Here is a 27,949-nt window from a genome sequence, read left to right on the forward strand (position 1 = left end):
TTTGCTATCGATATCTACGGTGATTTCACCATGCTTCGAACACCCTTGGAATTTTCTTTTGATCATGCGTCAATTATGACCCGAGTATATTAAATATTTTTTTATCAAATCAGTGGATTTGTTTAAAAATAGAAAATATAGCGAATTGATGCAGCAATGAGCTTTTTAACCATGGATTGGACAATATTAAGCAAGCATCGAACAACCATACAACAAATGATACTAAAAATAACGAAATTTTAATATTTCATGCAAAAAAAAAACAAAAAAACGAAGAGGCTCGAATAAATATATTTATTACTTTTATATTAAGATTTGTGTTAATGTAAAATGTGGAGCAAAAATGACCTAGGAAATAACTGATGAATTCCAAATCTAATTTTTTTTTTACACAATTTGTTTCCGGATTTTTTTTTCTCGAATTATTTAAGTGAAAGGGTATATACAAATCATAAGTGTATGCACGCTTATTTGTAAATGTTTCATCAAAGTTATCAGATCCAAGGTACAGATGTATGTGTCACACGTATTGTGGACTCAACATAAACTACCCAAGTACACTTACATTTGTATTTAGTATATTGAACGAGGCTTCATATAAATTTGAAATTAAAGATCGTATAACAGAGATTGGCAATTCCGCCATTAGCGTGTTTTGTTGTTGAAAAATGTTACGAGACCAACCTTAATTACTTTGAGAACTACATATAAGTAAACTGGGATAATGCTCTTTAGTCATTCGTGTGATCCTATCTCATAACCTAAAAACACTCGCATTCATTGTACAGCATGCGCAGTCGCATCTATACGCAAGATTCAATGCGTTTACATCGCACAATGGTCGCGCTGAATCGTGCGAGTTTCGTACGAGTACATTTTCATATGCGATTATTTTGGCAATACTGTACGAACCATATCTATTTTTTTTTTCGGTCTCACGTATATTTTGTCGCTTTTGCTCGTGCGCCAATCGTGAAAAGGGCCTTTAGATGTTACTTACTTCTATATATCTTAATTTTTTCAGGATTACATTCTGTACCAACCTTAACTGACATTGCATTTTGATTGATGGTTCGGAGAGTTCTTCAATTTGTAATTTTCTTGATTTCTATAGATTTACAGTATACATTTCCGGGAATTATTTGGCAGGTTATTATTTCTGTGTGTTTTGTTTCGTTAAATGTATTTATGTGTGGGCTCGGTAAGGGTAAAGAATATTGGGTTTGTTGAAGATTATTTCGTTGGAAAATATTATAAAGATATATACAATGGATTCATATCTTTAATTTAATTATTAACTTGTCAATCATAAAAACATTACAGCTGCTAGAAGGATATGTTGCTTTCTAAAAAACTGTTTCAACGCTAGAAAGGAAAGTCAACAATGAACACTTATACAATTCTATGAATACCAATAATAGTCTTCACACAAGCCTTAAGTTTTGTTCACCCAATGGTTTGTCCATTGTAAATTTATTTATTTAGTTAATGTTTAACTTTTGCATGCTATGTTTAATGTTTTTGTTTTATGTAACTCGATCATATATTCATGACTGTATGCCGACATGGTAATTGTCAATAAATGAATTGAATTGAATTCAAATGATATGAAATGCAATAAATACGATAAAACTGTTGGCAAGTTACCTAGCTAATCAATAAAAAAAAAAACATAGAAAAAAACCCCACAATAAATGACCGCACCTCTCATGCGCGGATCTATAGATTGAAGCAGGTACAACCCATTCAAAATGATCAAAATTATCATATGTAATAGAAAGTGTCAGATTAAGATAATGATAAACATTTTAAAAAATTAAAAGTATCATTATCAGAGACATAAACAACATTATGTTATTTATAACTCTTCATTATATGGAAAATATGAAATATAAGTTCAGCCAGGAACGAGTTATCGTTCATGTTAACGGAAGGTGGCGCTGTATGTATATTCCCGAGGAATTCCGAAAAGTGGGAAGTGACTCAGGTAAAAGAAAATGGCGGAGTAAGGAATGCACAGGTAAATACAGGTAAGTGGTTAATTTAAGAAAAGGATCTTGACAAACTGATTGAATCTTAAAATATAAATTTTTTAGATCTATTGAGTACCGATTTTGCAATAACAATATTTGTATGCAAGGAGTTGTGATGAATATATGAATAATTGCGTTGTTTACGCTCGTTGGAAATATTTGAATTCACACTTCCGGTATTTCCATATATTAGTAATCAAACTCTGGTATTTTACATTTTATTTTAAAACTTTTATATTTTTCTATGATTAAATGTGGCTATAAAAGATGTGAATTAAAAGGGACGTGATTATAAAAACTTTCCAAGTGTAGAATTTATTGTTGAAGCAAGCTTTTTGTAGCATATATGGCCAGAAATTAAGTCCTGACTGTTTGTAGTGACCTTATTTTTCTCATATCTCTCTTTCTGATAAAACTTATTTCTACGATTTACAATCTGTGTTATTTCATTATATATGCCAATTTTTTATAGTTAAAATTTTGTTTCTGAAATATTAAGAAACCATATCAATTTATTGTAATGTTAATATATGATTATTGTTTGTTGGATAACAGGACAAATGTCATATAGAAAAATGGTGAAAAATTATATAACCTCATTTGACTGGTTAAAAAATTACATCTAAGGAAATGCAAATCGATAAGAACAACACAAAGTAAATTTACAGATTTTTTTGAGTGTGGGAGTTGAGTACTTGATACAGAAAGATTGTGAAATAATATTTATTTTGTACAGTACTTAATTTGTCTTAAAATTAAATACTATGCATTAAGATCATATTATATGTTGATTTATTTTTCTGATGCAGATGAAGATCTAGTCATGGAAATCTTCATTAAAGTACCAGCCATCATATTTGGCTTTTTGTGTGCAACATGTATAGGTAAGGGGTTTTAAAGTTTTATACATATATGGGAACTGTTTTTAAAGGTTCGAAAAACAAAAAATCTTTCGAAAATTGAAGTGGCTCCGATCAACTTAATTGGAGCTGCATACACTACTATATATGAGCAGACCAGGGTTCTTCTAACAATTCTCATTTATCAAAATAATATACATATTATAGCTTAATCTAGCTGCTTTTGTGTCATAATATTATTAATAAGATAAAGAAACCATTAGCTATCACGGGAATAATTCAACTACGAAAAATAAATATGCACCATGCATATCTGGTACAAATGCATGTAATGTACTACATATGTACAAAAATCACTTTGATAGTAATAATATGCCTGTCTTATTATCAATTCAAAGAAAGATGGCAATAGGACATGGATATTGTAGTCAATTTGTGTATGTAGAAGCGTAAAAAAAAATTACCAGGAATTTACATGTTATGTATTCACCACAGGTCAAAAAGTTATACCAAACAGGCCTCCTGGCATTTACATGCAGCCAGACTTTAATGTTTATTACAAACGCGGAGAGTCCGTTCAGTTACCATGCAGAGCAGATGGAGTTCCAAGGCCAACGTAAGTCATTCGAACCAAAAAAAATTCCTAGAAATTGTACAATTTCTCCGTAGAAAGAAATCTTATTTATATCAAGAAATGTGAAAATTAGGAAAATTTGTCGAGTTGTCTAAATTTCAGCCGGATTTTTCTTTTTAGTTGTAATTCTCATCTTTGAAAATATTTCATTTGTAATTTAAAATGCATTGTATAAATTTATCAGATGAATGAGAATATAAATGATATCCTGTCCTGTCTGAATATTGTGATCATTTAGATTTCAGTAGTCTGTTTAATTGTAAATGGTTACATGTGCAAAAATTATCCAATTTAAGAAGCATGCAGGTAATCCAATGCTCAATTTTTTGCATATAGGTACAGATGGAAGAGAAATGGTATCGACTTGAATCCCAGCGGTAACGATGGGCGATTTGTCCAGCTGTCAGATGAGGGCACTATCGTCATTAATGCCCCTGAGGACAAAGATGAGGGCATTTTCCAATGTATCGCGGACAACAACTTTGGGATATCAGTGTCGATCAATATTAACTTCAGGTAAACCTTAATAATCTTTATGCAGACTTTAAACAGCTCTATGTTTATGATAGTAAACAGTTATGTAGTTCATATGTATCGGAATAAAGTTAGCATTTATAAGTAAATCAAACCATGATTTCAGCTCACTTGCTTTATTGCTACCTAAGGTCTATGAAAAAAAATTGTATGTTAAGGGTAACACTGATGAAAAAATTAGGTTAGGTAAGTAGGGATTTTTTTTATTTTATCATATTTTTTTCTGCGTGAATCCTAAGAATGTTTGTTTGTGTCATATTTAAATACAGATTTTTTTATATAAATAATATAAAATTCACAATCGGATAAAAACAGACATCTAATGTTAGGATCGGGGCATTTTTGTAGGTTAGGTCGGGTTACCCTAAACACACAACTTTTTTTAGGCCTTACATTATCACTTAAGGGCATCTTAGGCCAAACAGAATTAACAAGTTTTTCCAGAATCACTGTATTATGTCAAATGCATTGATAAAATCTAATATTGCCATTATATTGAAAACGGGAATTGGTAATATTTTTTACAAAACTGATTGAAAAAAAAAAACAAAAAACTGAGTTATTCCCCCTATCAATTCATTTATTGCAATATTGAAAAGAGGAATTTCAATATTTTGACAAAGCTGTTTAAAAAAAAAAAAAAAAAAAAAGAAAGAAAGAAAAGAATGTAAAAACTGTGCCCATTCCCCTTTTCAAAATTTGCAACTTATTAAAGCTGAACACCACTCGTAAAAGCTAGGCACTGTCCGCCATATTTCTCTTTCATTACTGCTGTCCCAACATCCCCTATATAAGGCGCATACCTCTAAACAGTTCAAAGTACTTCGCTGTAGAGGTTTCAACTGTGTAGACATACATCTTAACTTGCTGTGTTACTCGGTCACGATGAAATTATCAAATTTTACGCACTTTTTCAAGCCATGAGAAAAGTTACATCAAATAAATTGGTCAGTGCATTATTTAATTACAAACAGAATATGCACATAGAATGAGAAATAAATGCATAAAATCCAAAGACCATGAAAGGAATTCTACACGACGACCAGGAGTATCGGAATGGAATGGTTTATATACCAGGTACCTGTGTGATGGTGCCTATTTACGAGTGGTGTTCAGCTTTAAGAAGATTATTTTTTTCCCTTATGTGAAAGTTATTGATATTTTGTTTGCATAGGGAGGGGAAACTGAGCGAGTTCGAAGTAGCACCAGCTGTCACTCATACGCCTCATTTGGGGGAGTCTGTAGTACTGAATTGTGTCCCTCCCACAAGTTTCCCCCCAGCTGATGTAGAGTGGGTCCTAAAGACACGTGAGGGCCAGATAGAGCCTATCAACTACAACAACAGAATTTCAATGGATTTGGAAGGTTAGTACCAACAGAAAATAGAGTTGCATGCTTCAGAAGATTAAGTTACTGCCATCAACAGTTTAAAATGCATGCATGTATTAAATTTTTTAATAAAGAGTCTACTATTTTATACAAACATCTCTGGATTAGTACTCATACTATATAATGATTTATATCTTTTGATTAACATCACTATATCTCTCCTCCCCCCCCCCCCCCCCCCCCCCAAAGAAAAAAAATATGGAGAGGGCTACATTATTGCAGCTATGATTTATATATTTAGTTCAATTCAATGTTGAATTGCTCTATGAATATTCATTTGTACTGCTGTATAATTGATGCTGTAAAGATTTATACTCATTGAAAATGAAGAAACCCCAAACAAATGGTCGGGAGCATATAGACCCTAACATCAAGCTCTTCTAAATTCTTTTTGCAGGTCGGTTGTACATCACTAATGTTCAGGAGGAGGACAAACAAGATGAGAAGGCCTATGTCTGCATGGCCATCAACTACTTCATGAGGCGTAACACGTACGACAAGGCAAATTACATCCTTCCAAGTGGAAGTAAGTGGATGAACTTGTGTAGAATACTGAAGATTTCTAGTGAAAGTCAAGGAATAAATATCCACATAAACACACCTGATGGATATTAAATCCCACCTTCATATTTTAGACGGTTGTGAATTACCATATGAATTTTAACAAAAGTGTGTTGCCTGAAATTATATAAATAGAGTTTCAAAATTAAGTGCTCAATGACATGTAAAATAAGGAATCTACAATAAAAATGGAAGTTTTTGAATTAACAGACATCAAGTAAAATGTTCTGCAGATAACAATTTTTAATTATTGAATGAAAAATTAAAGACCACTTAAAAACATGTAAATTTGATATTATGGATTTCCTTTTTGAGCAATTAATGTTACACTTTGAAATGAGTAGGAACAATCATATTTTCACACTTGATATGAACAGTATTGTGATGAAATCTTTTTGTACTGTGACTGTTACTGTCTTATGTAAGAGGAACTTTCAGTTCTGATACTGTTTTCTCTGATTTCAGGTTCACCTGTAAAGAGACCTGCCGAGTACCTGTGGGCATCACCCTCCGATCACTTTGGACTGAGAGGGGAGACATTTAAACTCAAGTGCATCTTCAGTGGAAAGTATGGAATGCCTTTATCCATTATTTAATTCATTTTATAACAAAACAGTATTCATATATAATGCATTAAATGTTATAAATATATAAATATACAGTATCTAATGAATAATTATATGAATACTTTGTCAACAACAACATGATTCTCTCTTTGGTATTTAATTTAAACTCAAGTGAATCTTCAGTGGAAAGTATAGAATGCTTTTATTTATTATTTAATTTGGTTCAAATCAATATTCACAATGAATTAAATGTTATAAATATACTCTTTTTAAAAAAAAATAATTATATTAATACTTTGTCAGCAACAATATGATTAATTCTTTGGTATTTAGTCCCACCCCCGAAGTGTTCTGGTTAAAAAATAAAGCAGATCTTCCGGACTACTATGAAGTTTCCCTCGGAGGACAGGAACTGACCATTCCCAACCTGACGGAAGAAGACGCCGGTCCCTACGAGTGCTACGGAACAAACACCCAGGGTCCCCGAGCATTCAGAAATTTTGTTATCAGAGTGGAATGTAAGACAAAAAGAAAATGTAGTCCTGTTACCTGACTAACTACCCATGCTCCTCTTATAGTTGTCTTTAAAGTTAGAACAATTTGTTAAAAATATGCCCATTTTTTTAATAAAAATAGATTCATTTACATGCTGGTCCAGTTGTTAAAAAAGAAGCAAAATTGTTTATTGGTTGCTGTAGCTCAAGAATAGTACATGTACATTCAATAGAATAAAAAACTTTTTTGGTAAAATTAAGTTTTCTGATCTATTTGTACATAGATGATGATCCCTTTAAAATGAGGCCGGAAACAGGACTATGTTGTTTTTTGGTCTAGGCTTTCTTATTTGAATGATTTAAAATTTGTTTGACTCTTTGAAAAGTAAAAAATCTGATTTAAACTGACTAAAGTTTAATGAGAAGATATTATTTTGATTCCCAAAATGACAGAATGTTTGTTAAGTTTGAAACCATCAGCCTTGGAGAACCGGGTAAGTGACCAATGGCCATCTTGTCTGAGATTCTGTCATGTGAGCTTTCTAACTTCAGCCAAGCCTTACTGGGAGGAGGAACCGAAAGATGTGGAAACGAGTGTGGGGGCCTCCACTACATTTATCTGTAAGGCCAAAGGTTATCCTGAACCAAAGATCGCCTGGTTTGTCAACGGAATCAAACTTGAAGGTAAAGTAAACTGGTTCTTTGTCATTTGCGATGCTGACCATTTAGTTGTGTCAGCACCGTTTGTGGTTGTTAAGTGAACGCTATATCTATCAAGAATGAGAGGACAAATAATTGTATGATGGCAGAATTTAAAACTTTAATCGCAAAACAACACTTTGTATTGGAGTTGATATTGGTTTGTTGAGATGAAAATAGAGTTAAGAAGTATGGTAATATGTCCACTCTTTTTTGCAAAGATAAAAGCACTAGGTACTTTTGCAATGATCATGGCGAAAGGTATGATTGGAAACAATTTCGAGTTCATACACATAATAATGGTTTTCTTTTAAACCTTTAGAATCTACTGTGCCAATCGTCCGAAGTGAACGCTTCATCAAACCCGATGCTAACAACATAACCTTTGTTCAGCTGAACAAAAATGATCACATGGTCTTACAGTGTAACGCCTCCAACATCCACGGCTACGTCTTTGCCGATGTCTATCTGAATATTCTTGGTGAGTGTCTTAATCCATTTACCTGAAGTACATTAAGGTGTGAACATGCATAAATGTATTATGTAGAAGAATTTAAAGAGATAAAAATCAATCTTCTTCAGAAAATTTCTGATAACAAATAAAAAAGATGTAAACATCATGTATAATTTAAATGTAAATGTATCTGCAGAGGAAGAGCCAGCTATCATTGTTCCTCCAGCAAAAGAGCTGAAGGTAGCGGAAGGTCGTGACATTGAACTGACCTGTATTACAAGTGGGAAGCCCGACCCCATCATCACTTGGAGGAAGGAAGGGGAGCAGATTACAGGGGGGAGGTACCAGATCCAGCAAAACGGGAACCTCCATGTTCAGGTAAATTCAATCACATCTTGGTACCTGTACTATGTATTGACAGTTTACAAAGTCTGAAGATTTCTTATAAGTTTTATGTAGAAATAAACAGCTTATAAGTTTACTAGAATATTAACTTGGTTGATTAAGTTATCAAATCCTGTGAAGCCAGAAGATTTGATCTAGTAAATATACCATCCAAGTTCATATCCCTATAAACTTTTCCCCCATGTTGTTTATTGCTTGCATTTACATTCTAGAAGTCAATATCATTATACCCCCGCAAACGAAGTTTAGGGGGGTATATTGGTTTCACCCTGTCCGTCTGTCCGTCTGTCTGTCCGTCTGTCTGTCTGTCCGTCTGTCCGTCTGTCTGTAGACGCAACTTTGTCCCCCCTATAGAATTTTTTATTACTGCATGGAACAGTTTGAAAATTTGTACATATGTTGAACACCATCTGAAGATGTGCACCTGCAATTTTTTTTAAGATCAGACAAGATTTAATGATTTTATGACAGTTTTCATTTTCCTTATTCTATATATTGTACACTAATGTTGAAAAGTAAGGGAGGTAATCCTTACAGATTTTATTAATTAATTAATAGAAAACACTCTAAAATATATTTATATAAATACATCCAGATGGAGTTTTTTGTCTTTATGTCTTAATTAATGAAAAAAAATTATTTGTTATAAGTTCTCTATCAACTGACAATGCAAAGTTTTTGTTTGTCAATGATAAATTCTTAGGAGCTAATAAGAACATCAAAGACAAGTGTGGCTGAATTCATTTGTCCCAAGGGAGACATTATCTGAGCCATGGTTCAGATGGAGCATGTGTTTAGGGGAAATTGATAATCTGTAAAGTGGGTGATGGTTTTGGGGCTATTTTAAAACTGTTTCATGTAAACCAAAAGGTCTATCATTATAAGGAAATGAATAATATAATTATTAATAAAGAAGTTAAACTATTTTTAGAGGTTGTTTAAATTTATTTGTCAAGTAAATTGATGAAGTGACCCTATTGGGCATTAATTTAAATGAAATTCAAAATTACTGATATGATTGTAGTGTTTTGGCAATTTTAGAATTGTTTGTAATATTAAATTTTCTTTTTTTACATATTTTTACATAGTATGGTAATTATGGTAATGTTTTGGGAGTTTATTAAATTTAACAAGTTCATCAAAGAAAATCATAGTCCTATGGGATCAATTTTCTGATATGGAGTTCCATTGTGCCATAGGAGAAAGTGAGGAAAATTTGAAACAACTAATTGCATCTGTCAAGACTCTTATTAGAAAGATATTGAAAGTTTTATCAACAGAAGAGCATTGCTTGGCTACCTGTATTTCTATTCATTGCAAGGGGAGGGGTTATTGTCATTTTGTTGGTTTTTCTTTACATTAATTAAATTAAAAAAATATATCATCAAATACATACATTTGTAAATGTATTACTGTTATAGATATGTATTTACAGTGAAATTCTGACAATTTTGATTTTAATTTTTCTTTGTTAACTAATTTTTTTTTTTTTATTTTTACAATTCTAGAAAAAATTTTTTGTATGTGTTCCAAACCTTTATTATTCAATTCAATTATTTGTCCCATTTGAAATTAGCCTAGCGGGGGTATTAGTCCCATTAGGACAGTTCTAGTTCAGAATGATGAACATAAACATGCTTTTACATTTGCAATGATTAATGCAACAGTCAAATCCATAATCTCAGGATGTTGTTTGTTGTGTTATATGTACACTGTCAGGTGTTTTTTAAATGTAGTAGTTTTGACTACCATACATGTTTATTCATTTCCAAAGTTTATGTAATGAGTTTCGGATTTTTTCCCTCAGAATTTGACCCTATCCTCCTCACACTTGATTACCAGTGTTTTGATTGATTGATTTTTTTTTTTTTACAGAACGTGGTTCTGTCAGATGCTGGGAACTACACGTGCCACGCCTACAACAAGTATAACTTTGACGAAGCTTGGGGTATCCTCATTGTACGAGGTAGGTTTGACACGCCCACTCAACCAAGTACCTGTCTTTTGATCTTTGAAAAGCCTGGCATAGGGCTTTATTGTCATTTGAATATTTTTCTTTTTCTAATAGTCTCAGAATAATAGAGCCGCTACAGTACTACATGTTTTTTTTGACATTTTAATTTGTAAATTTTGTGAGAGTTTAAAATAGATTCTGATTTACAAACTGCAAATACATATATAAATAAGAGTAAGGATATTTTTATGCCTAGTCATTAAAAAGATTTTCCTATGCCTCATGATTAACAGCCAAGACTAGAACTGTACAAAAGCCCGGAGGTCTGGAGGTCACAGCAGGAAGTGATGCCAAGTTTACCTGCTCCGGAACTACTGACTTTGCTGAGATAAAGAATTTACGAATCTCCTGGCTGAAGGACAATAAGCCAATCACAACCAACGATCAGAGAATGACCCAGAACTTCCAGGACAATTCACTGACCATCAGTGGAACCATTGCTCGTGACTCTGGGACCTATACCTGTGTTGTGTCCAACGGACTGGATAATGCTACTGCAGGCGCCATCTTGACTGTGAAAGGTAATTGTCATTTAAATGATAACGCATGCAATTAATAAATTATTGTTGGTGTAAAAATGTGTTGTTAATTTGAGTGTTCTTAAACTCATTTTGAGGTTTTTATGACCAGTCCAGTGTACAATTAGAAGATGCTAAAAAAAATCATCTGTACAACATCTGTATTTTTTGATAAGTATTTGGTAAAAAAAAGTATTTTATGACTATGATAACTTGTGTTCACTTACCAAATTTATACTGTTTTTCATCTTAAATTCTAAAAAAGGTACACAATATATTGTTCTCTGTGCAAAGAAAACCATATTTTCATATTGAAAAATTGTCTATTTGTGCTGTATTCTCTGTCAACAGATAAGCCAGACCCCCCTATCTCTGTTGCCTTGATTACCTGTGGTGAGACGGAGGCCGAGATTAGCTGGACGAAAGGCGCCTCTAACAACGCCCCCATTCAGTACTTCATCATCCAATACAACACATCCTTCAGCCCTGACGAGTGGTTCATGGGAGCCAGTAATGTCCTGGCCACCCAGAACAGCGGTGAGGTAAAGCTCACTCCCTGGGTCGAGTACAACTTCCGTGTACTCGCCACCAATAAAATTGGGATCAGTGAACCCAGCTACCATACGGAGACTGTGTGTAAGACCAATGCGGCCAGGCCATCCAAAAACCCCGAAAATGTCCGCACCATCGGAGACAAGAGGAATTATCTCATTATTGAATGGACTGTAAGTTGCATAATATTCGGGGAATGCATGTACCAGTAATTGCAACCTCTAACATACTGTATTACATAAAGGGTACCTGCAGTGCCGGTCAATTTTTTATATAATGGAGATCTATGTGTAAAAACATCATCCTGAAAATTTTACAGCGATCGCATAAGTAGTTTTCGAGATATTTGGGGAAAACCCGATTTCACACCTGAACGAGTTTTGAATCAAGCCGATTTGGCGCGAGATGAACTGTGACGTCACGGGGTCAACGCCGCTGTATGAGAAACAGGAATATCGTATGAAAACCGTTCGTTTTCTTGCATTGTTTTATCGATATATGAACAATTTTTTCTGTTATTTTATTTCCTTATCAACCCTGGATGACTAATTACACTGTTGTTTGAGTTTAACCCGTATTTTATCGAACAAAAATGCCGAATTCGGACAATTGTTTGCTTCATGAATTTCGTCAAATGTGTAACACATTTTACAAATAAATGCACACCATATGTAGCAAAATGACAATTAATCAAAGCATTATTGTTATAAGAAACATATTTTGTTAATATTGTCATTCTTTCGAATGATTTCTCAGTGACATTATTAACTGATTAATAATATTGATAATACATAATGATATTTCGTAAGAGGTAACTCGGGGTCTATTCCTCGTATAAGGCATAACATTACAAATGACGTAGCCCGATTATTCAATAATATTGATATCGGACCAATAACAATAAAAATAGTATGCATTCTTTAACAAACAAACACGGGATTATAAACGGATCAAGGCGAAAGTCCAAGATGGCTGCATGCATGATTATGTCTGTCTCGTATTCTTTTAAAAATACGATAATGGAATTTAATTTTACATTTATTTACATCCTTTGTCAAAATGTTCCAGTTTATTTAGATTTCATAATGATTCGTTGTCAGTATTACAATTTTAGCTATACGGAGTTATAAAGCGTTTAATTGCTGACCATAGCGCTCGAAAGAAAGTTGCACTTTATTAAATAAGAAATTATAAATCCAAAATAATTACTTGATCACATAAAAAAGGCTTCAATTGCAGAATTGTAAGTTTTTGTCATTATTTAAGTGATAAGATAAGTAACAATAAGGCATTTTCTTCGAACATTAGTGTTACTATTTAATAGTATCATGCATGATTCTTTATTCACTGATTGACGGACTATACACATGTTTAAGCTGACGAATGCTTGATTTTACACAGTCTAATTTATTTTTCTGTTTTTATCTTTAACAATTGAGAAGCTAATTATACACAAATCAATTTACCAGTCTAGAGGTGTGAAACCCTCTCTTTGTTCACCAGACTCGTGTACCTTGTGTATACATACCCCAGACACACGTGTGTCTGGAGCAGTGGCTTCGTTAGTTTACCTGTGTCATTATCACGGATCACTCGTGTGTGAAAGGATATTATGTAATCAATAAAATGAATAATGAATATAAATTTGCCCATGTAAGCGTTTTAAGATATCGTATCCATCGGTAAAAAGGCGACGAGAATAACAAATTTTAACATCCTTTAAAAAGAAATCTGATTGTAATAAAATAATAACGGATACAAATTTCTAGATCTACAATACTTAAATTAACAAGATACGTCAAAACATCAGACCTATATCAATCATTTTGGCTGAAAAATCGAATTTAATTTGTATAGCTTTGTAAGGAAATTTCCCTCGTGTTGACCCCGTGACGTCACTTCCGCTGAAGCCTCGTTATTGCCTAATTCTGTTTTCTCTTGATTAGAATTCCCAAAGCAGGTAAAAATAGCCACTTTGAAGAGGCGTAACTCCGTTATTTTTGCACCGATTTCGATGCGGTTTTTTGCATTAAATTTTGGTAAATAAACTCTTTAACATATGTTTCACATCGGCTGGGCTGCAGGTACCCTATAAGTACATACACTTACACAAGTATCAAGTTTCATTTTCGTTTGTTAGTACCATTGTGTTTTACATATATCTTGTGAATAAAATGTTGCTCTAACTATTGAAATTCATGGTACAAAGGGTGGGCATGTTCTTAATTTTTTCCAAAGAGTGCTCTAGAAAAATCTTGTGATGGAGGTGGAAGTTATTGTTCAGCGAGCCATATTAACATCATATGTAGTTAGTGGTTTATCCACTCTGTATCTTTCTGTTACAGCCCATGCCCCCCATAGAGCACAATGGTCAGCAGTTTAAGTACATCCTAACCATACAGAGGGAGGGTCAGGGGCTGGACCAGGTGACCCCGGTCACGATCTCCGAGTGGTCACAGTTCCGCTACGAGAAGCAGACCAATGACATCTTCACACCTTACCTCATCACAATCAAAGCAAACAATGAGGCAGGCGACTCTACAGCGCCAGTGCAGGAGTACAGGGGATTCTCTGCTGAAGACAGTAAGTGTTTGGATGCCATATCAATTTCCAACTTATAAGTACTTATGCAGATCCATGTAGCCTTGAAAATATCAGTGTTTGTGTAATAATGTACTTCATCAGTGTTATTATAAAAACTATACTTTCGTGTACTGTAACATGTCATAATGACTTCTTTGGTACATGTACTTGTGACCTTAAAGAGTTTCTTATTTGATTATAAGAATTGTACTTACATGCAACATTCTATTTTTAGTTCCAACCGCTATGGTTTCAAATTTGGAAGTAGATCAACAAGTCAGTGACTCCTCAGTCACGTTCTACTGGGAGTGGGACGACAACTTGAACAAGCCTTATGCTTCCAGCCCAGTCAAAGGAATATTCAGAGGATTTAAGGTAACCACATGTACACTTATACATGTATTAGATTTCCTTAAAAGTGTAGCACAACTAGTATACATAATTTCAAGTTTTAAATGTTCAAGCTACTGTGGAATATCATTAGAATTCATGGTGGCTCAATTTTTGTGGTATTTGAGGGTAGCCCTTCCCCCCGAATTTACAACCTCAACGAAAGCAAATTAGAGTTATTTATGTTACTGAAACTGAAAACTGTGGCGTCCACGAAATTACATTCCCGAGAATAAGGAAAAAATCCACAATCCACAAAAATTGATCAAAAATATCAATTTTTACTACGTTACATTAATGTACTGGTAAATTTTTTCTGCAATGATTGTGCTACCTTCATAACCTGCAGTGATCATCAAATTAAGAAATACTGTTAAAAAGGTTTCTGATTATATTTAAGAAATAAATAGCAATTTAAAAAAAATCCTGTGACGTCATGAAAAAGTTCATACAGAATTGATGTTTTCCCTATTCTATAGGTTCATATAAGGATTAATATTTGCAAATGTAAATATATATTAACCAATTCATAGTGGGGTTTTTCTGTCCTTAATAGTATACAGATAACAGTTTCTCATAGAAGAGATACAGAAATGTGTTTTTTTTCTCCATACAAAACAGATTCAGTACTGGATTCGTGGTAAGAAAGATCTGACCTTCCAAGAGGCTGAGATTCTGCTGAGTGATCTGACCCTCCGAAATGCAAGAAGGAAGAAGCGGGCTACTCAGTCCTACAAATATGTTCTGACTGGACTCTTGGGATACCAGAATTACGAGGCTCAGATGAGAGTCGTTAACACTTACTATGCCGGACCCCCTAGTGTTATTACATCATTTACAACTGAACTTGGAGGTAATCATATACGAATAAGTTGATTTGGATTTTTTTTCAGTGATAAGGGAATTTTTTTTTTATACAAATTGAATTTAACTTATCATTCTTAAATTTTTTTTATTAATTGCCAACAAGAAATGCATAACTTCTTTATCACCACAAATTTTACATTTCCAAAAATGGCTAAAATTGTTATTTATGTGCTTGTTAAACCTTTATCTTTTGATTAATATTTGATCCTAGATTTTATTTTGAAAAATTGTGAGAGAAAAAATTAGAAGTTTACACTTCGAATGAATAAGAATTTAAACGTTATTTGTTATAGTGACTGGACCAGTTAGAAACTTGCGCATCGCTCAGACAGGAAGTAACTTTATTCTCCTGGCCTGGGACCCCCCAGAGGTTGTGGATCAGCTGTTGTTCGGCAGTAACTGGTACAACCTGTTATCAGGGTATGACATCGGCTATCAAACAGGTACGCCCACTGTCCTCACTGCTTCCATAAACTGTGACATGTTTATTACCTAGTTGGTTTGGTACAAATTGAATACTCCACCGTACACTGTGTATAGTGTCAGTAGTGTATCATTCCAATACATTGTTGAATTTTTACTTGCTTTAAACATAGAATTGTTTTGATCCCTTTAATCTGTTATGAAATAAAATGTCATAATTATACAAACTTGACACTTAAGATAATCTAAATTTATGTGAATTATGTAAATTTAAGGTAAATGCTCATTATTTACCAAACTAATTAGTGTAATTGATACATGTCATCATTATCATCATATACATGTATTGATATGTGTTTCTATTACTGTAACAGGGTAAATTGTCATACCTGCTGTTAACTTATTTCAGTGAGTGGACTTGACCTAGGCAATCTACAGGAGAAGATCCCCGATCTGACGGACCCGCGGACGAACGATACTTACGTGAATGGACTGGTCTATTCTACCAAGTACCGCCTGTATGTGTGGCCCAAAAATACCAAAGGTCGCGGCGAGGTGTCCTTCATTGAGGCCTCCACCTCAGGCCCAGGCTGTAAGTACTGCTGTACTGGGGCAGGGGTTATGAGGGGTTCTCTAATGACATATTTGTTTAGAAAATAAATGTAAAAAGCCATGACTTGTAAAACTGTTGTCCAACCAAAACTAAGCTGAGTCACTTCTGACATGTTAGCAGTCTTATAGTATTAAAATTAATTATCATGTTTTTCTGAGTGACCTATTTCCTTTTGATTTTAAAAGTGTTATGTACTTAGATAATGAAAGTCACAATATTGACCTACTCTTATTTATGATTCCTACAGTTTGTATTCTATATTAACTTTATATATCTTACGCGGGTAGGTTAAGGCAACTCCCGAGTTTAATGACCGTCAAAATTATGATTTAATTTAAGAACTGTTTATTTTTATGAAAACAGTACGGAATATTAATACCAAGTGAATGTGTTCACCAAGATAATATTTTTCTACTTCGGAATCGACTTGATCTTTGAAGCTGCCGTACCATGGTATCACGTGACAGTTAAAAATAGATCACTTTTTTACCTTAACAAAAAATCAAAAAGTGTAACACTACCCCGAAGTTCATTTGTATGCTTGCTACAATAATTCGATCGGCAATTAGTTCATGTTTATAAGTATTACTGCTAGAATCCTATTGTTAATCGCATAAAAGAAATATTGTAAATATTAATCGGAAACCCTCTCAACTTCTATAATTTCATTGAAAATACTACATATTTTTCATTTAAAACAACGAAGCACAGGATTCTAGCAGCATTTTTCAAGTAGTTTAGGTCATATACCGTTGATATTTACCAAAGGCATCTTTCATAATATCCGGGGTAGTGTTACACTTTTGCCTTTTTTTGTACACACTGACAGAGGAAAGGCTGGTCAAGCTATATAAATGTCGATCTGCTTACCTTATAAAACTCGCCGATAAAACAAATATCCATGCCTGTATTATCCTGATTATATCCTAACTGACACTCATCTAAATCTTAGGTATCTGTATTAAATAAGTCATATTTCGGCATTGTTTACACTGCATTCCGATGATTTGTCTCCCGAAATGATCTTCTCTAGACTATTAAACATGCTTGTGACGTCATCAATGATAATTATACGTAATAGAGAGAAATCGAAGATATATTCAGTTGAAGGAGTTTCTAGAGATATTTTATGCCTGTAGTTTTTATAATTTAAACCAGAGATAAAGTTAAAATCGACAAGTTTCTGAGTAAAATATGACATCATGCTGCTTATTGTGTCGTCATATCGATCAGAGGAATTTGATCGCCGAGAGTTGCCTTATCATACCCGCGTAGATTTTTACCATTTAGAATTGATTTGCATTTCAGCTTCGAATGCACCATCATTTAATATCAAGGATGTCAACCAAACCTTTATAAACGTGACGTGGAACTTAAAGATGGATCCCAAATCTGGCACTGTGATTTATATAGAGTACCGCAAAGAAGGCAAGCACAAATAAGTAGTTCTATGAAAATTTATGACTTCATTTTTCATGAAAGTTTTTTCATATTGTAGTATTTTGTAAAAGTTTCCTTGAATATATTGGTTGAAATTTTTACTATGTCAATGACAAAAATTTTCATTAAGTGTAGGCAACTACATGTGACAGCACAACTTCTCTCATTAATAATGATAGATTTTGTTTTTGATAATGTTGCATGTGATTTATCACTCTCAATATTAAAACAGATTTTGTTTTTGATGATGCAGTTTGTAGTATATTAGCTATTTTATTTTTGATGTCAATGTTTTTCAGGTGTGTATGAGTTCCAGCGTACTCCTGATGAGGTTGCCAAGCAATGGCGGGCTATCACTGAACTGGATGACGGCACGACCTACGAGGTCCGTCTCGTCTTGACGGATGGGAATTCCCCGTCCACCAGTTCCATCCAGACTGTGAGAACACTAGGAGTGGGTAAGTACTAATATACCGTCTGCTGTTACTTAAGAATGGTCATATTTCGTTGTTAATTATTACATGTATTTTGTTAGTCTTGATAGAGAAAAATGAATCAGTCTAAAAGCTAGATCTGTTTGAAAGGAAAAAAATAAATCTTGTCCAACAACGTTCATTTTCAATTAAAAAAGAAAATACAGAGTACTTAGAATTCAAGTTTATACAACATACATGTACCATGATAAATATTTGATCTTGCATTTACAAAATACAATGGAAAAACAATTGACATGATAGACTGTTGTGATAACTGCAGATATTATGTTTAAAACCGTGCAATGTTATAATTTCAGCGGCGGCGTATAGTCTGGGAGCTAACTTTATCTGGTTCATTGGACTGATTCTGTCTCTGCTGATCATCATCGGGGTGGTCGTCTTCATCATCATGTGTCGTCGCGTAACCAAACACAAACCACCACCACAATCCAAACTGAACGGTAAGTCAGTGTGGCAGCTAGGGAAGGGGGGTGGAGGTGTCATGAAGTATGCAGGCAGCAGGGATTATCTAGTTCACTTCTGGAATTGTCAGTTCGATATGAAGTGTTTTGTCAAGGACAACCCTCTTTATAAAATCTTAAAATCGTTTGAAATATTCTATATTTACATTACCTTAATTTTGAGATTTTATATTAATTTTGTATTCTAATATGGGGACATAATTCATGCTAAAATTAATGGTGATAACTTTATATTGGAAACATTAAGCATGGTCATATATACTCTCATGATGGAAAAGTAAGAGAACAGAAAGAGAAAGTTTGATTTGTGCAGTATGACCTGTGTAGGGATATAAGATACATTTGATAAACATAACCTGAAGAGAGAGAGAGAGAGGAGAGAGAGAGAGAGAGAGCTTGTCTTGTGTTATATATTAGATACATTTGATAAACATAACCTGAAGAGAGAGAAAGAGAGAGAGAGAGCTTCAGCTTGTCTTGTGTTATATAATGACTTGATATTTGTATTAGAGTGTGGATAATTACACTGATTTTGACTATATAGCTCCAGCTCGCAGCGTCTCTGCCTTGTCGGGACAGGATCAGGGTGAATACAATTACAGGTATGGAAGGTAAATGTTTCATGCCCTAGTCACAGGTAGTTACAGCTTGTCATGGGAGCAGGAAGGAAACATTTTTAAAAACTAAACTTTAATATGTGATAAGAAAATTCAAAAATAATTTGGATTATGATTATCTACATCAAATATTGATATGATTTTGCAAAATATTATGAAAATAGCTTATAGGAAGGTAAAAATTATTTATTCATTAAAAAAGACATATTTGTTAATATATTTCTTAAACCTGGAATGCATTCCTGTTTGGTAGCTATTCTTGTTTCCATGACAATCTGTATTGGTATATCCTATCTTTATTTACCTTTCTTCAAAGCATGTATTCAAAATTTGTGTGCGTTGTTTATTTTTTTTCTTCATTTATTTAATTTTTTTTGGTGACATATTTTGGTATCATAATCATAAAACATTTAATTAAAAAATTTAGAAATGAAAATTTAAAGAAAAAAAAATAAAATATGTTGTAAGTTATTTTGTAATCAAAGACATAGCTAAATGGACATAGTATAATTGAAGTGTCCATCGGGGTGGATGGTTGCTCATGCTTTTGTCATAACCTCCCCTCACCACCCCCACCCACCTACATACAGTACCAATCAGACCCAACCTAACAGAAAGTGAACCTCACCTAAACTCTGGGTTTACTTCCAGGATTTACTCTAGGTTTACTGTGAGTTAACTAGAGCAGACCCAAAGTTAACCCAAAGTAAACTCAGAGAGTATTTGGAATATACAAGGTGTGGGTGTTACAGGCAGTAAAATAATTAGATAAAAGATGGGTCTGCTTCGCATTTAAATGTTTAAAGAAGACCCCAAAAGCGAAATGCGAGTAAAACCTCAACTGGTCACAAAATTTCCAACTGAAACCTGGAGTAAACCCCAAAAGTAACCCCAGGTTTATTTGGGGTTTACTCTGGTGTTAGGTTGGGTCTGATCAGTACTGTACATGCTAGATATGGTATGCTACAAGTTACTGTATTTAAATTAATTTAAAATTCAGTTTGGAAAAAAGCTTTATCAAAATATGTCACCACTGTTGAGGCTTTGTTTCCACTCAAGATCAGCAATGTGATCTTCAAAATATGTTAACAGCATGATGTGTTTGGGTTTAAATACTTATCAAATATATTACCGGTACTTATATCTGCTCAGAATCATATTTATGCAAAACATTCATTGGAACTGACAAATGTTAGTCGTAATCTCACTTAAGATTTTACTTTTTTACTTTTTTTGGGAGTTGATTTTAATCAACTCTCCTATGCAGTTACTCTGACAAACCGAAAGTGAAACAGTGTTTGGAACTAAGCACAAATCATCACCGCTGACAAGACTTAGATCTTGAAAATATTAGATAAATTCTGTGTACTGTTTGCTGAACCATTAATTTTCAAGGAAACGTATTTATAAATACCTTGAAAATAGTCAGATTTTGAATAGTAGGATAGATTTAGATATATTTTGTAGTCGTATGTATTCCTACGCCAGAGTTCAATTTAGTATCGTTCAACCAGACGCTCGGCTGTATCCGTAAATCTCCGACGAACAGTGAGTCTCTCTTGGTAGTCGGAGATTAACGGAGACAGCCGAGCGTCTGGTTGAACGTTCAATATTGCTTGGATCCAGACGTGTACAATTTTTAGAAAAATTTCGATTACTGATACATAGTTTGATGGAATTAATTCTATCTTTAAATATTACACAACATGATTCATATGGGGTTTTCTCGAAATTCTTGTCGGAAAAGTTCGAGAATTCATATTATAAAAATGTGCGTAATTATTAGGGCCCCGCAAGGATTTGCGGGTGCCCTATAGTAATCACTCTGTCCGTCCGTCCTTCTGTCCGTCCGTCTGTCACTCTTCCGTCCACAAATTTCCTGTTTTTTTCTAATAACTTTTTTTATGGTTGCCCAATCAAGTTCATATTTGGTATGGTAGTTCAGTAGGCAGAAATACATATTTTGATGCTAAGTTTGGTTCTCTATGTCTTCTGGTTTGGAGCTGGGGTGGTGGGGTAGATTCCTAACTATGCATAAGAATGAATGGGCAAAGAGAGATAAATGCTGAGAATGTTACCATTGTATACATGGAAGGCTGTGCAATATTTGTCCTTTGGGATTAATTCACCTTCCACAGGAAGAAAATTCTAAGCTTTATCTTTATCTGTCACATTGAGATGAATTACTGCACTGCCTGTGTCTGCAAATGAACTTTGTTTTGAAGTTAAGGTCAATTTTGAATGATGTGTAATATTGTGTACATTCTTTGAAATATGGATTTAAAATATAATATTCATATTTTATTTTAATTGGTTAAAATACCGTACACAATGATTTATAATAATTTTATTGAATTCTAAAATCAAGATATATATTAAGATTTCCTTTTCCACTATTTTATTTTTTAATTATTTATTTTATTTTTTTCTGCCTTAATGCTGTTAATTTTAACAGGTAATCAGATAATAACCCCATTCTGTCATTTCTGAAAAAAAAAATCTTATTGTAAATTTAGAAGAAAAGGATGAGAGAGCAGAACAAATAATCCCCTGGGATTAATTATCTTGCCTGCTGCAGAAAATTTAGAGGCTTATCTCTATCTGTCATATCGAGATTAATGAACACCTTTGTCTGCACTGATGTTTGTTTTGCAGCAAATCAAACTCTCATTTCATGAGCTGCACCCTAATATTTTTACCCCTCAGTTTAAAGGATGGTATTTGATAAAGAATATATTTCATTCTAGTCCAAATACTTATATTCTGTAAAATAAAAAAAAATATATATGAATTACAATAAATTAAAAAAAAAAATTATTAGCTATCAGTTTTTTGATTTTTTTTTTCTTTTTTAATGGATGTTTTGGTGTTGTTGTTGTTTTTGGTTGCTATGTTTATATTAAAGGAAACTTAAGAATAGTACCTGAAAATGTTCCTTCTGTAAGCCCTGATTAAATTCAATAAATGGATGAGAGCAGGATAATTAATCCCATGGATATGACTCATTGGATATTTTTTTGATATCCCACAGTGTGACTTTACAATGGGATTTGCGTAGGCATAATGAAGTAAAATAATGTGGAGTTTTATAAACAGTGTAAACATTGATTGTGGTGTATAAAACATGGGATAAATAGAATCTCATATGATTTGTAGTATAATATGATTTTTATCCAACTTGTGTGTTTTATCCCCTCACTAAGGCTCAAGAAAAAAACACTTAATTGTTGGATGAAAATCATATCCAACTACAAATCACGAGATCATATATATTCCAGTTCTTTACATCTTCTGCCGGGCATTTATTTTTCATCATTGTTAATATAAAGAGGATGGAATTCAAAGTTTTTTTTCACTTCTCTATATTAATTGTCATAGCGGGGCCCTTCCTGACTGGTCAGTTTTCTAGTTCAAATACAGATTAGAAACTACTTGCCATGCAAAATAACATATCGTTGATTTTGAAATTAATGATAATCGATAAAATCAACTCCCGTCAGTACTTCAGTACTTTGATTTTGTTTTATTATAAGAATAACAAAGAGTATTCAATTTTTCCTTTGAAGTTTGTAAATGTTATAAAGTAACTCTATAAAAATTCTCCATTAATTTTTTTATGGTATATTGAATGATGAAAAATAAATTTTAAATTTCTTACAGAGGAATATTTACGTAGACTATAAATAATTTGGGATGCCAAGGTTTTGTGATGGACTTGTCTTACGCTTTTACGCCATTAGGCAAACTTTCCAAAGGTCAAACTGTTGATAAAATTATCTAAGTCAAGGAGAGCTTATGCTATACCCTCGGCGTCGGCGTCGGCGGTGGCGTCGGCGTCGGCGTCGGCGTCCGGACCTGGTTAAAGTTTTTGTTGCAGGTCCTGTATCTAAGCTATTACTTGTCCTATCTTCACCAAACTTGCATGGATGATGCATCTGGACCTACTAATGGACTTGAAAGACTTGGATGCTGAATCTGGGTCCTAAATTTCAGATGCTGGAGGAGGTTAAGTTTGTTGGACCAGGTTAAAGTTTTTGTTGCAGGTGCCCTTTGATAGCAATATCTTAGTTACTGCTGGTCCGTACTTCACCAAACTTGCATGGATGGTGTGTCTTATGATACTGATGCACCAGACAGGCTTGAGTGCTGAATCTGAGCTATAGGTTTCGGATGCTGGAGGAGGTTAAGGTTTTTGGAGCAGGTTAAAGTTTTTGTTGCAGGTGCCCATTGATAGCAATATCTAAGTTACTACTGGTCCTAACTTCACCAAACTTGTATGGATGGTGCGTCTTATGATACTGATGCACCCGACAAGCTTGAATGCTGAATCTAAGCCATAGGTTTCGGATGCTGGAGGAGGTTAAGGTTTTAAGAGCTGGTTAAATAAAGTTTTTGAAACAGGTGTCTTCTAATGATGATATCTTAGTTACTACTTGTCCTTACTTCACCAGACTTCCATGGATGGTGTGTCTTATGATACTGATGCACCTGACAGGCTTGAATGCTGAGTCTGAGCCATAGGTTTTGGATGCTGGATAAAGTTAAGTTTTTTGGAACAGGTCACATGTTTAATAGATGATAGTACTATTTCAAACTTGTATAGTTGATTAACTGTAATATGAATGAATCGCAGAGGTAGCTTCAGATGCAGAGCTTGATCTCCATTATCAAGGATGCTAAAAAATAAATCTTAGTTTTTACAGGTCCTAACTTCATCAAACTTGAATGGATGGTGTGTCTTATGATACAGATGCACCTGACAGGCATGGATGCTGAATCTGAGCCATAGGTTGCGGATGCTGGAGGAAGTTAAGGTTTTAATTGCTAGTGCCCTCTGATAATGATATCTTAGTTATTACTGGTCCAAACTTCACCAAACTTGCATGGATGATGCGTCTTATGATACCAATGCACCTGATGGGCTTGAATGCTGAATCTGAGCCATAGGTTTCGGATGCTGGATGAGGTTTAGTTTTTTGGAACAGGTGACATGTTTTATAGATGATAGCTTGCATAGTTGATTTAACTTTATTATAAATTAAACGCAGAGGTTGCTTCAGATGCAGAGCCTGATCTCCATTATCAAGGATGCTAAAGAAATCTCCTACCTCACTCAAACCAGCTCGATAGATAGATGTGTTTATGATAAATGATATAACATGATTCCTATGATATAGTATTGTATGATATGAAACAATATTGTTTGATATGATACAATATGATATCATATGTTATATTATAAAAGTTATACGATACGATATGATATTGTATCATATTTTTTTTTATATTTTATGATATGATATTGTATCATGATATTGTTATGTATAGTATTGTATATTATGATACAATATAGTATAATATTATATTGTATTTTTAATTTATTATTTTATCACATGATACAATGAAATAAGATATTGCAAAATATTATATTGTATCCTATGATACAATATTGTATATTCTTACTATATAATATTGTATCATACAATATTGTATAATATGATATTGGTTTCAGTAATATAGAATTATATCACCTGAAATTGTATTATATGATATTGTAATATTATATAATATTGTATCATACAATATTGTATGATATGATATTGGTTTATATGATATATTATCATAACACATGAAATTGTATTATATGATATTGTAATATATATTATTGTGTCATATGATACAATATGTATAATATAATAATGTATTTTTTAATATTTTACTTTATCACATAATATTGTATCATTTGATTAGATACAAGGTTAGAATCAAATTATATTGTATTATATGATATAATATCATATAATGTATCAAATATGTTTCAGTGTCATTCAATACAATATCATACTATATTATACATTATAATATCATGTTTCAATGTTATGATGTATTATGTAATATGATATTGTAATATAATACTATATTGTATTATATTTTATGATATTGTATTATGTGATCAAATATAATAAGGTATTATAACACAATACAATGTCATATCATATGTTTCAATATCATATCTCATTATTGTTTATGTCAGTATTTTATTGTATTATATGATATATATTATAAATATGACATGATGCAATATTTAATTTTATATCATTGTATTGATTAACATATGAACATATGATTATCATAAAAAAAATTATCAGATGATATACGATATTTTGTCAAAACAGAATCCATGAATATCCAAGATCATAAAGTATGATTTTCATATAAAATGATAAAGGTGGTCTTATGAAGGTGATGTCTCATAAGGGTGATGCTCCGTCTCGGTGAGCTTAGTAATCTATGATTACCTATGTTTAATTAAACACAGAATATGTGATGTTAATTTAACTTTATAGTCAACGAAAACTTGACTGCGGTTATAACATCTCGGCTTTGAGGGTAGTTAATAAGACGTTTGTTGAAGTGGTTGTGATATTAGAAAATGATTTCAAGCAGAAAAAAGTTGATATTGTATATTGTTATTGGTTTGATATATTGCCTGTCTCCTAAGTATATCGGCGTGCATGGGTAATTGTACAAAAATGAAAATATAAAAATTATTGAAAACTGCGCCAGCTGTTGCATTGCAATGTTGTACATGTATTTGACATATTGTAGTTATTGGGTGGAAACTTTGTCTTGACACAGTCGTAGTGAAGCTTGATTTTTAATACAGGGAAAATTTGTACATAGCAAAGCTAGTCCATTAATATTTCATAATTAATATTGATTATTAAATTGACAAGCAAATCAAATCAACGTCTAAAGTTCAAAAGAAATACCTGTAAATCAATCTGAATTTCTGAAAAACATCAAATTTAGAAAAAAAATTAAATGAAGTAGTTTGAATTTAAAGCTTAAATGCTTTGAAATGTATTATTTTGAACTTTACTTTTAAAACCTAACTTCCATTTTACAGCTATGAAGGAAGCGTTCACAAGAAGAGCGCCTCATCCCTGGACAAACCATACTACGACGACGAGGGCTACGACAGGTATCACCCTGGTTACGATCAGGACGACCAACCTTACGATGAGCGATACGACGACGGCGCAGACGCGTACAATAACCGATACTACGACGACGATTATCGCGATGACGAGAAGAGGCCGTATGACGATGACAGGAGACACTATGACGATGATCGGTACAGCGATGATCGGGGTCGTTACTCCGACGAGCCTCGACGATACAGCGATGATCGTGGGCGATATGATGACGATGAGGATGATGGCGGGTTTAGGGATGGCGACCGTCGCCCTAGCGACCGTGATGACCATTACTACCCTGATGATGACAAAAACTACGAGCCATACCAGAAACGAGGCTACGACCGAACACCAAGCTACGAGAAGCGTCCGATAGATGATGTGGACTACGACCAATACAGGGAACCAGGCAAGTTTGACAGTGACGGGAACCCGATCTCTACCCGCCCCCGCCCCGCCCCTAGCGGAGCCAACGGCTCTGGGCACGTGCCGGGCACATCCAGTTTCGTTTAAAGCGTGATATGACAGGCTTCCAGGGACGATATTTTAGCCGAAAAAGAACATTCCAGCAATACTTGTACAGTTTATTTTTAGCAGGAACATGTATTTTAATGTGAGATGAAGTATAAACTTTGAATTTATTCCTGAAGCTTATAACGGACACTGATTCAATAATCAAGGCTCTGTTATACAAACCAAAACTTTTCCATGTAGTTTGTAGACTTTTTTACACGTGAATCCTATTTTTATATGATGTATAAGTGCCATTGGTAGACCATTGTTGTATATATTACCATATTGTGGGTGCGTGCTCATGTATATGTCTTATCGTAGTGACTGCGTGAAGAAGAATATTTACTTTTAATATTTTTAAGATTCCTCTACAAAATCATTCCATTATAACAGGTTGTATTTAATTGGTTTTAGTTAGATTTGTATACATTTGTATATTATCTTTTTTTTCTACATTCCATGTTTTCATTGTACATAAAATATTGTATAGCCATACATATCAGATCGGATCAACATATCATGAACGTATTTCCAATAAAATTGTAACATAGATATACCAGTGTTTGAATTGTGTCGGAGTAAAGTGAAAAATAATGAAGAGAAATACTGACACCGAAAGTTAACACAAATATGTATTTTAAATTTGCATCAAAGAACTCTAGATCTAGACCTCTTTGATGAAAGTAAAAAGACAAACGACCATATAAAAAAACATACAACGTTTATTATACTGTCAGATTAAAATTTAATCTCTACAGTGTTTAAAAGATCTGTATTTTATCAAATCGGATACCTTCTATATATGCATATTAATACTTGCATATGCATAGTGCTACTCTACAGTTGACAGCC

At 33.4% G+C, this 27,949-nt stretch overlaps 1 protein-coding gene across 3 annotated transcripts; it reads left to right on the plus strand.

Moving 5' to 3' along the window:
- The first annotated feature begins 1,921 nt into the window (after positions 1-1,921).
- Positions 1,922-27,649, plus strand: LOC128159033 (neuroglian-like). 3 transcript variants are annotated; one of them, XM_052822066.1, is made up of 24 exons: positions 1,922-2,030; positions 2,843-2,917; positions 3,389-3,509; positions 3,864-4,043; positions 5,236-5,426; positions 5,848-5,976; positions 6,477-6,579; positions 6,911-7,095; positions 7,624-7,755; positions 8,093-8,251; positions 8,421-8,602; positions 10,505-10,595; positions 10,877-11,164; positions 11,513-11,886; positions 14,059-14,296; positions 14,532-14,671; positions 15,308-15,539; positions 15,847-15,996; positions 16,386-16,568; positions 17,898-18,017; positions 18,329-18,487; positions 18,823-18,966; positions 19,532-19,598; positions 26,515-27,649. In XM_052822066.1, the coding sequence occupies exons 1-24, from the start codon at positions 1,922-1,924 to the stop codon at positions 27,095-27,097; spliced, it is 4,335 nt and encodes a 1,444-aa protein (XP_052678026.1). In that variant the 3' UTR covers positions 27,098-27,649. The 3 variants fall into 3 exon arrangements, with proteins under 3 accessions (XP_052678026.1, XP_052678029.1, XP_052678028.1); XM_052822069.1 differs by having other exon boundaries at positions 1,950-2,030; positions 19,532-19,589; XM_052822068.1 differs by having other exon boundaries at positions 1,981-2,020.
- The last annotated feature ends 300 nt before the right edge of the window (positions 27,650-27,949 follow it).

This window comes from Crassostrea angulata, chromosome 8, assembly GCF_025612915.1.
Source record: "Crassostrea angulata isolate pt1a10 chromosome 8, ASM2561291v2, whole genome shotgun sequence".
In the NCBI taxonomy this organism is placed as follows: domain Eukaryota; kingdom Metazoa; phylum Mollusca; class Bivalvia; order Ostreida; family Ostreidae; genus Magallana; species Magallana angulata.

What these genes read in the sequence shown, in the direction of transcription:
- LOC128159033 (XM_052822066.1), top strand. Translation starts at nt 1,922, where the DNA reads ATGTTAACGGAAGGTGGCGCTGTATGTATATTCCCGAGGAATTCCGAA. An exon ending in TGTCTATCTGAATATTCTTG is followed by an intron (nt 8,252 to 8,420) that starts GTGAGTGTCTTA and finishes ATGTATCTGCAG; the next exon opens with AGGAAGAGCCAGCTATCATT. An exon ending in GAATATTCAGAGGATTTAAG is followed by an intron (nt 14,672 to 15,307) that starts GTAACCACATGT and finishes CATACAAAACAG; the next exon opens with ATTCAGTACTGGATTCGTGG.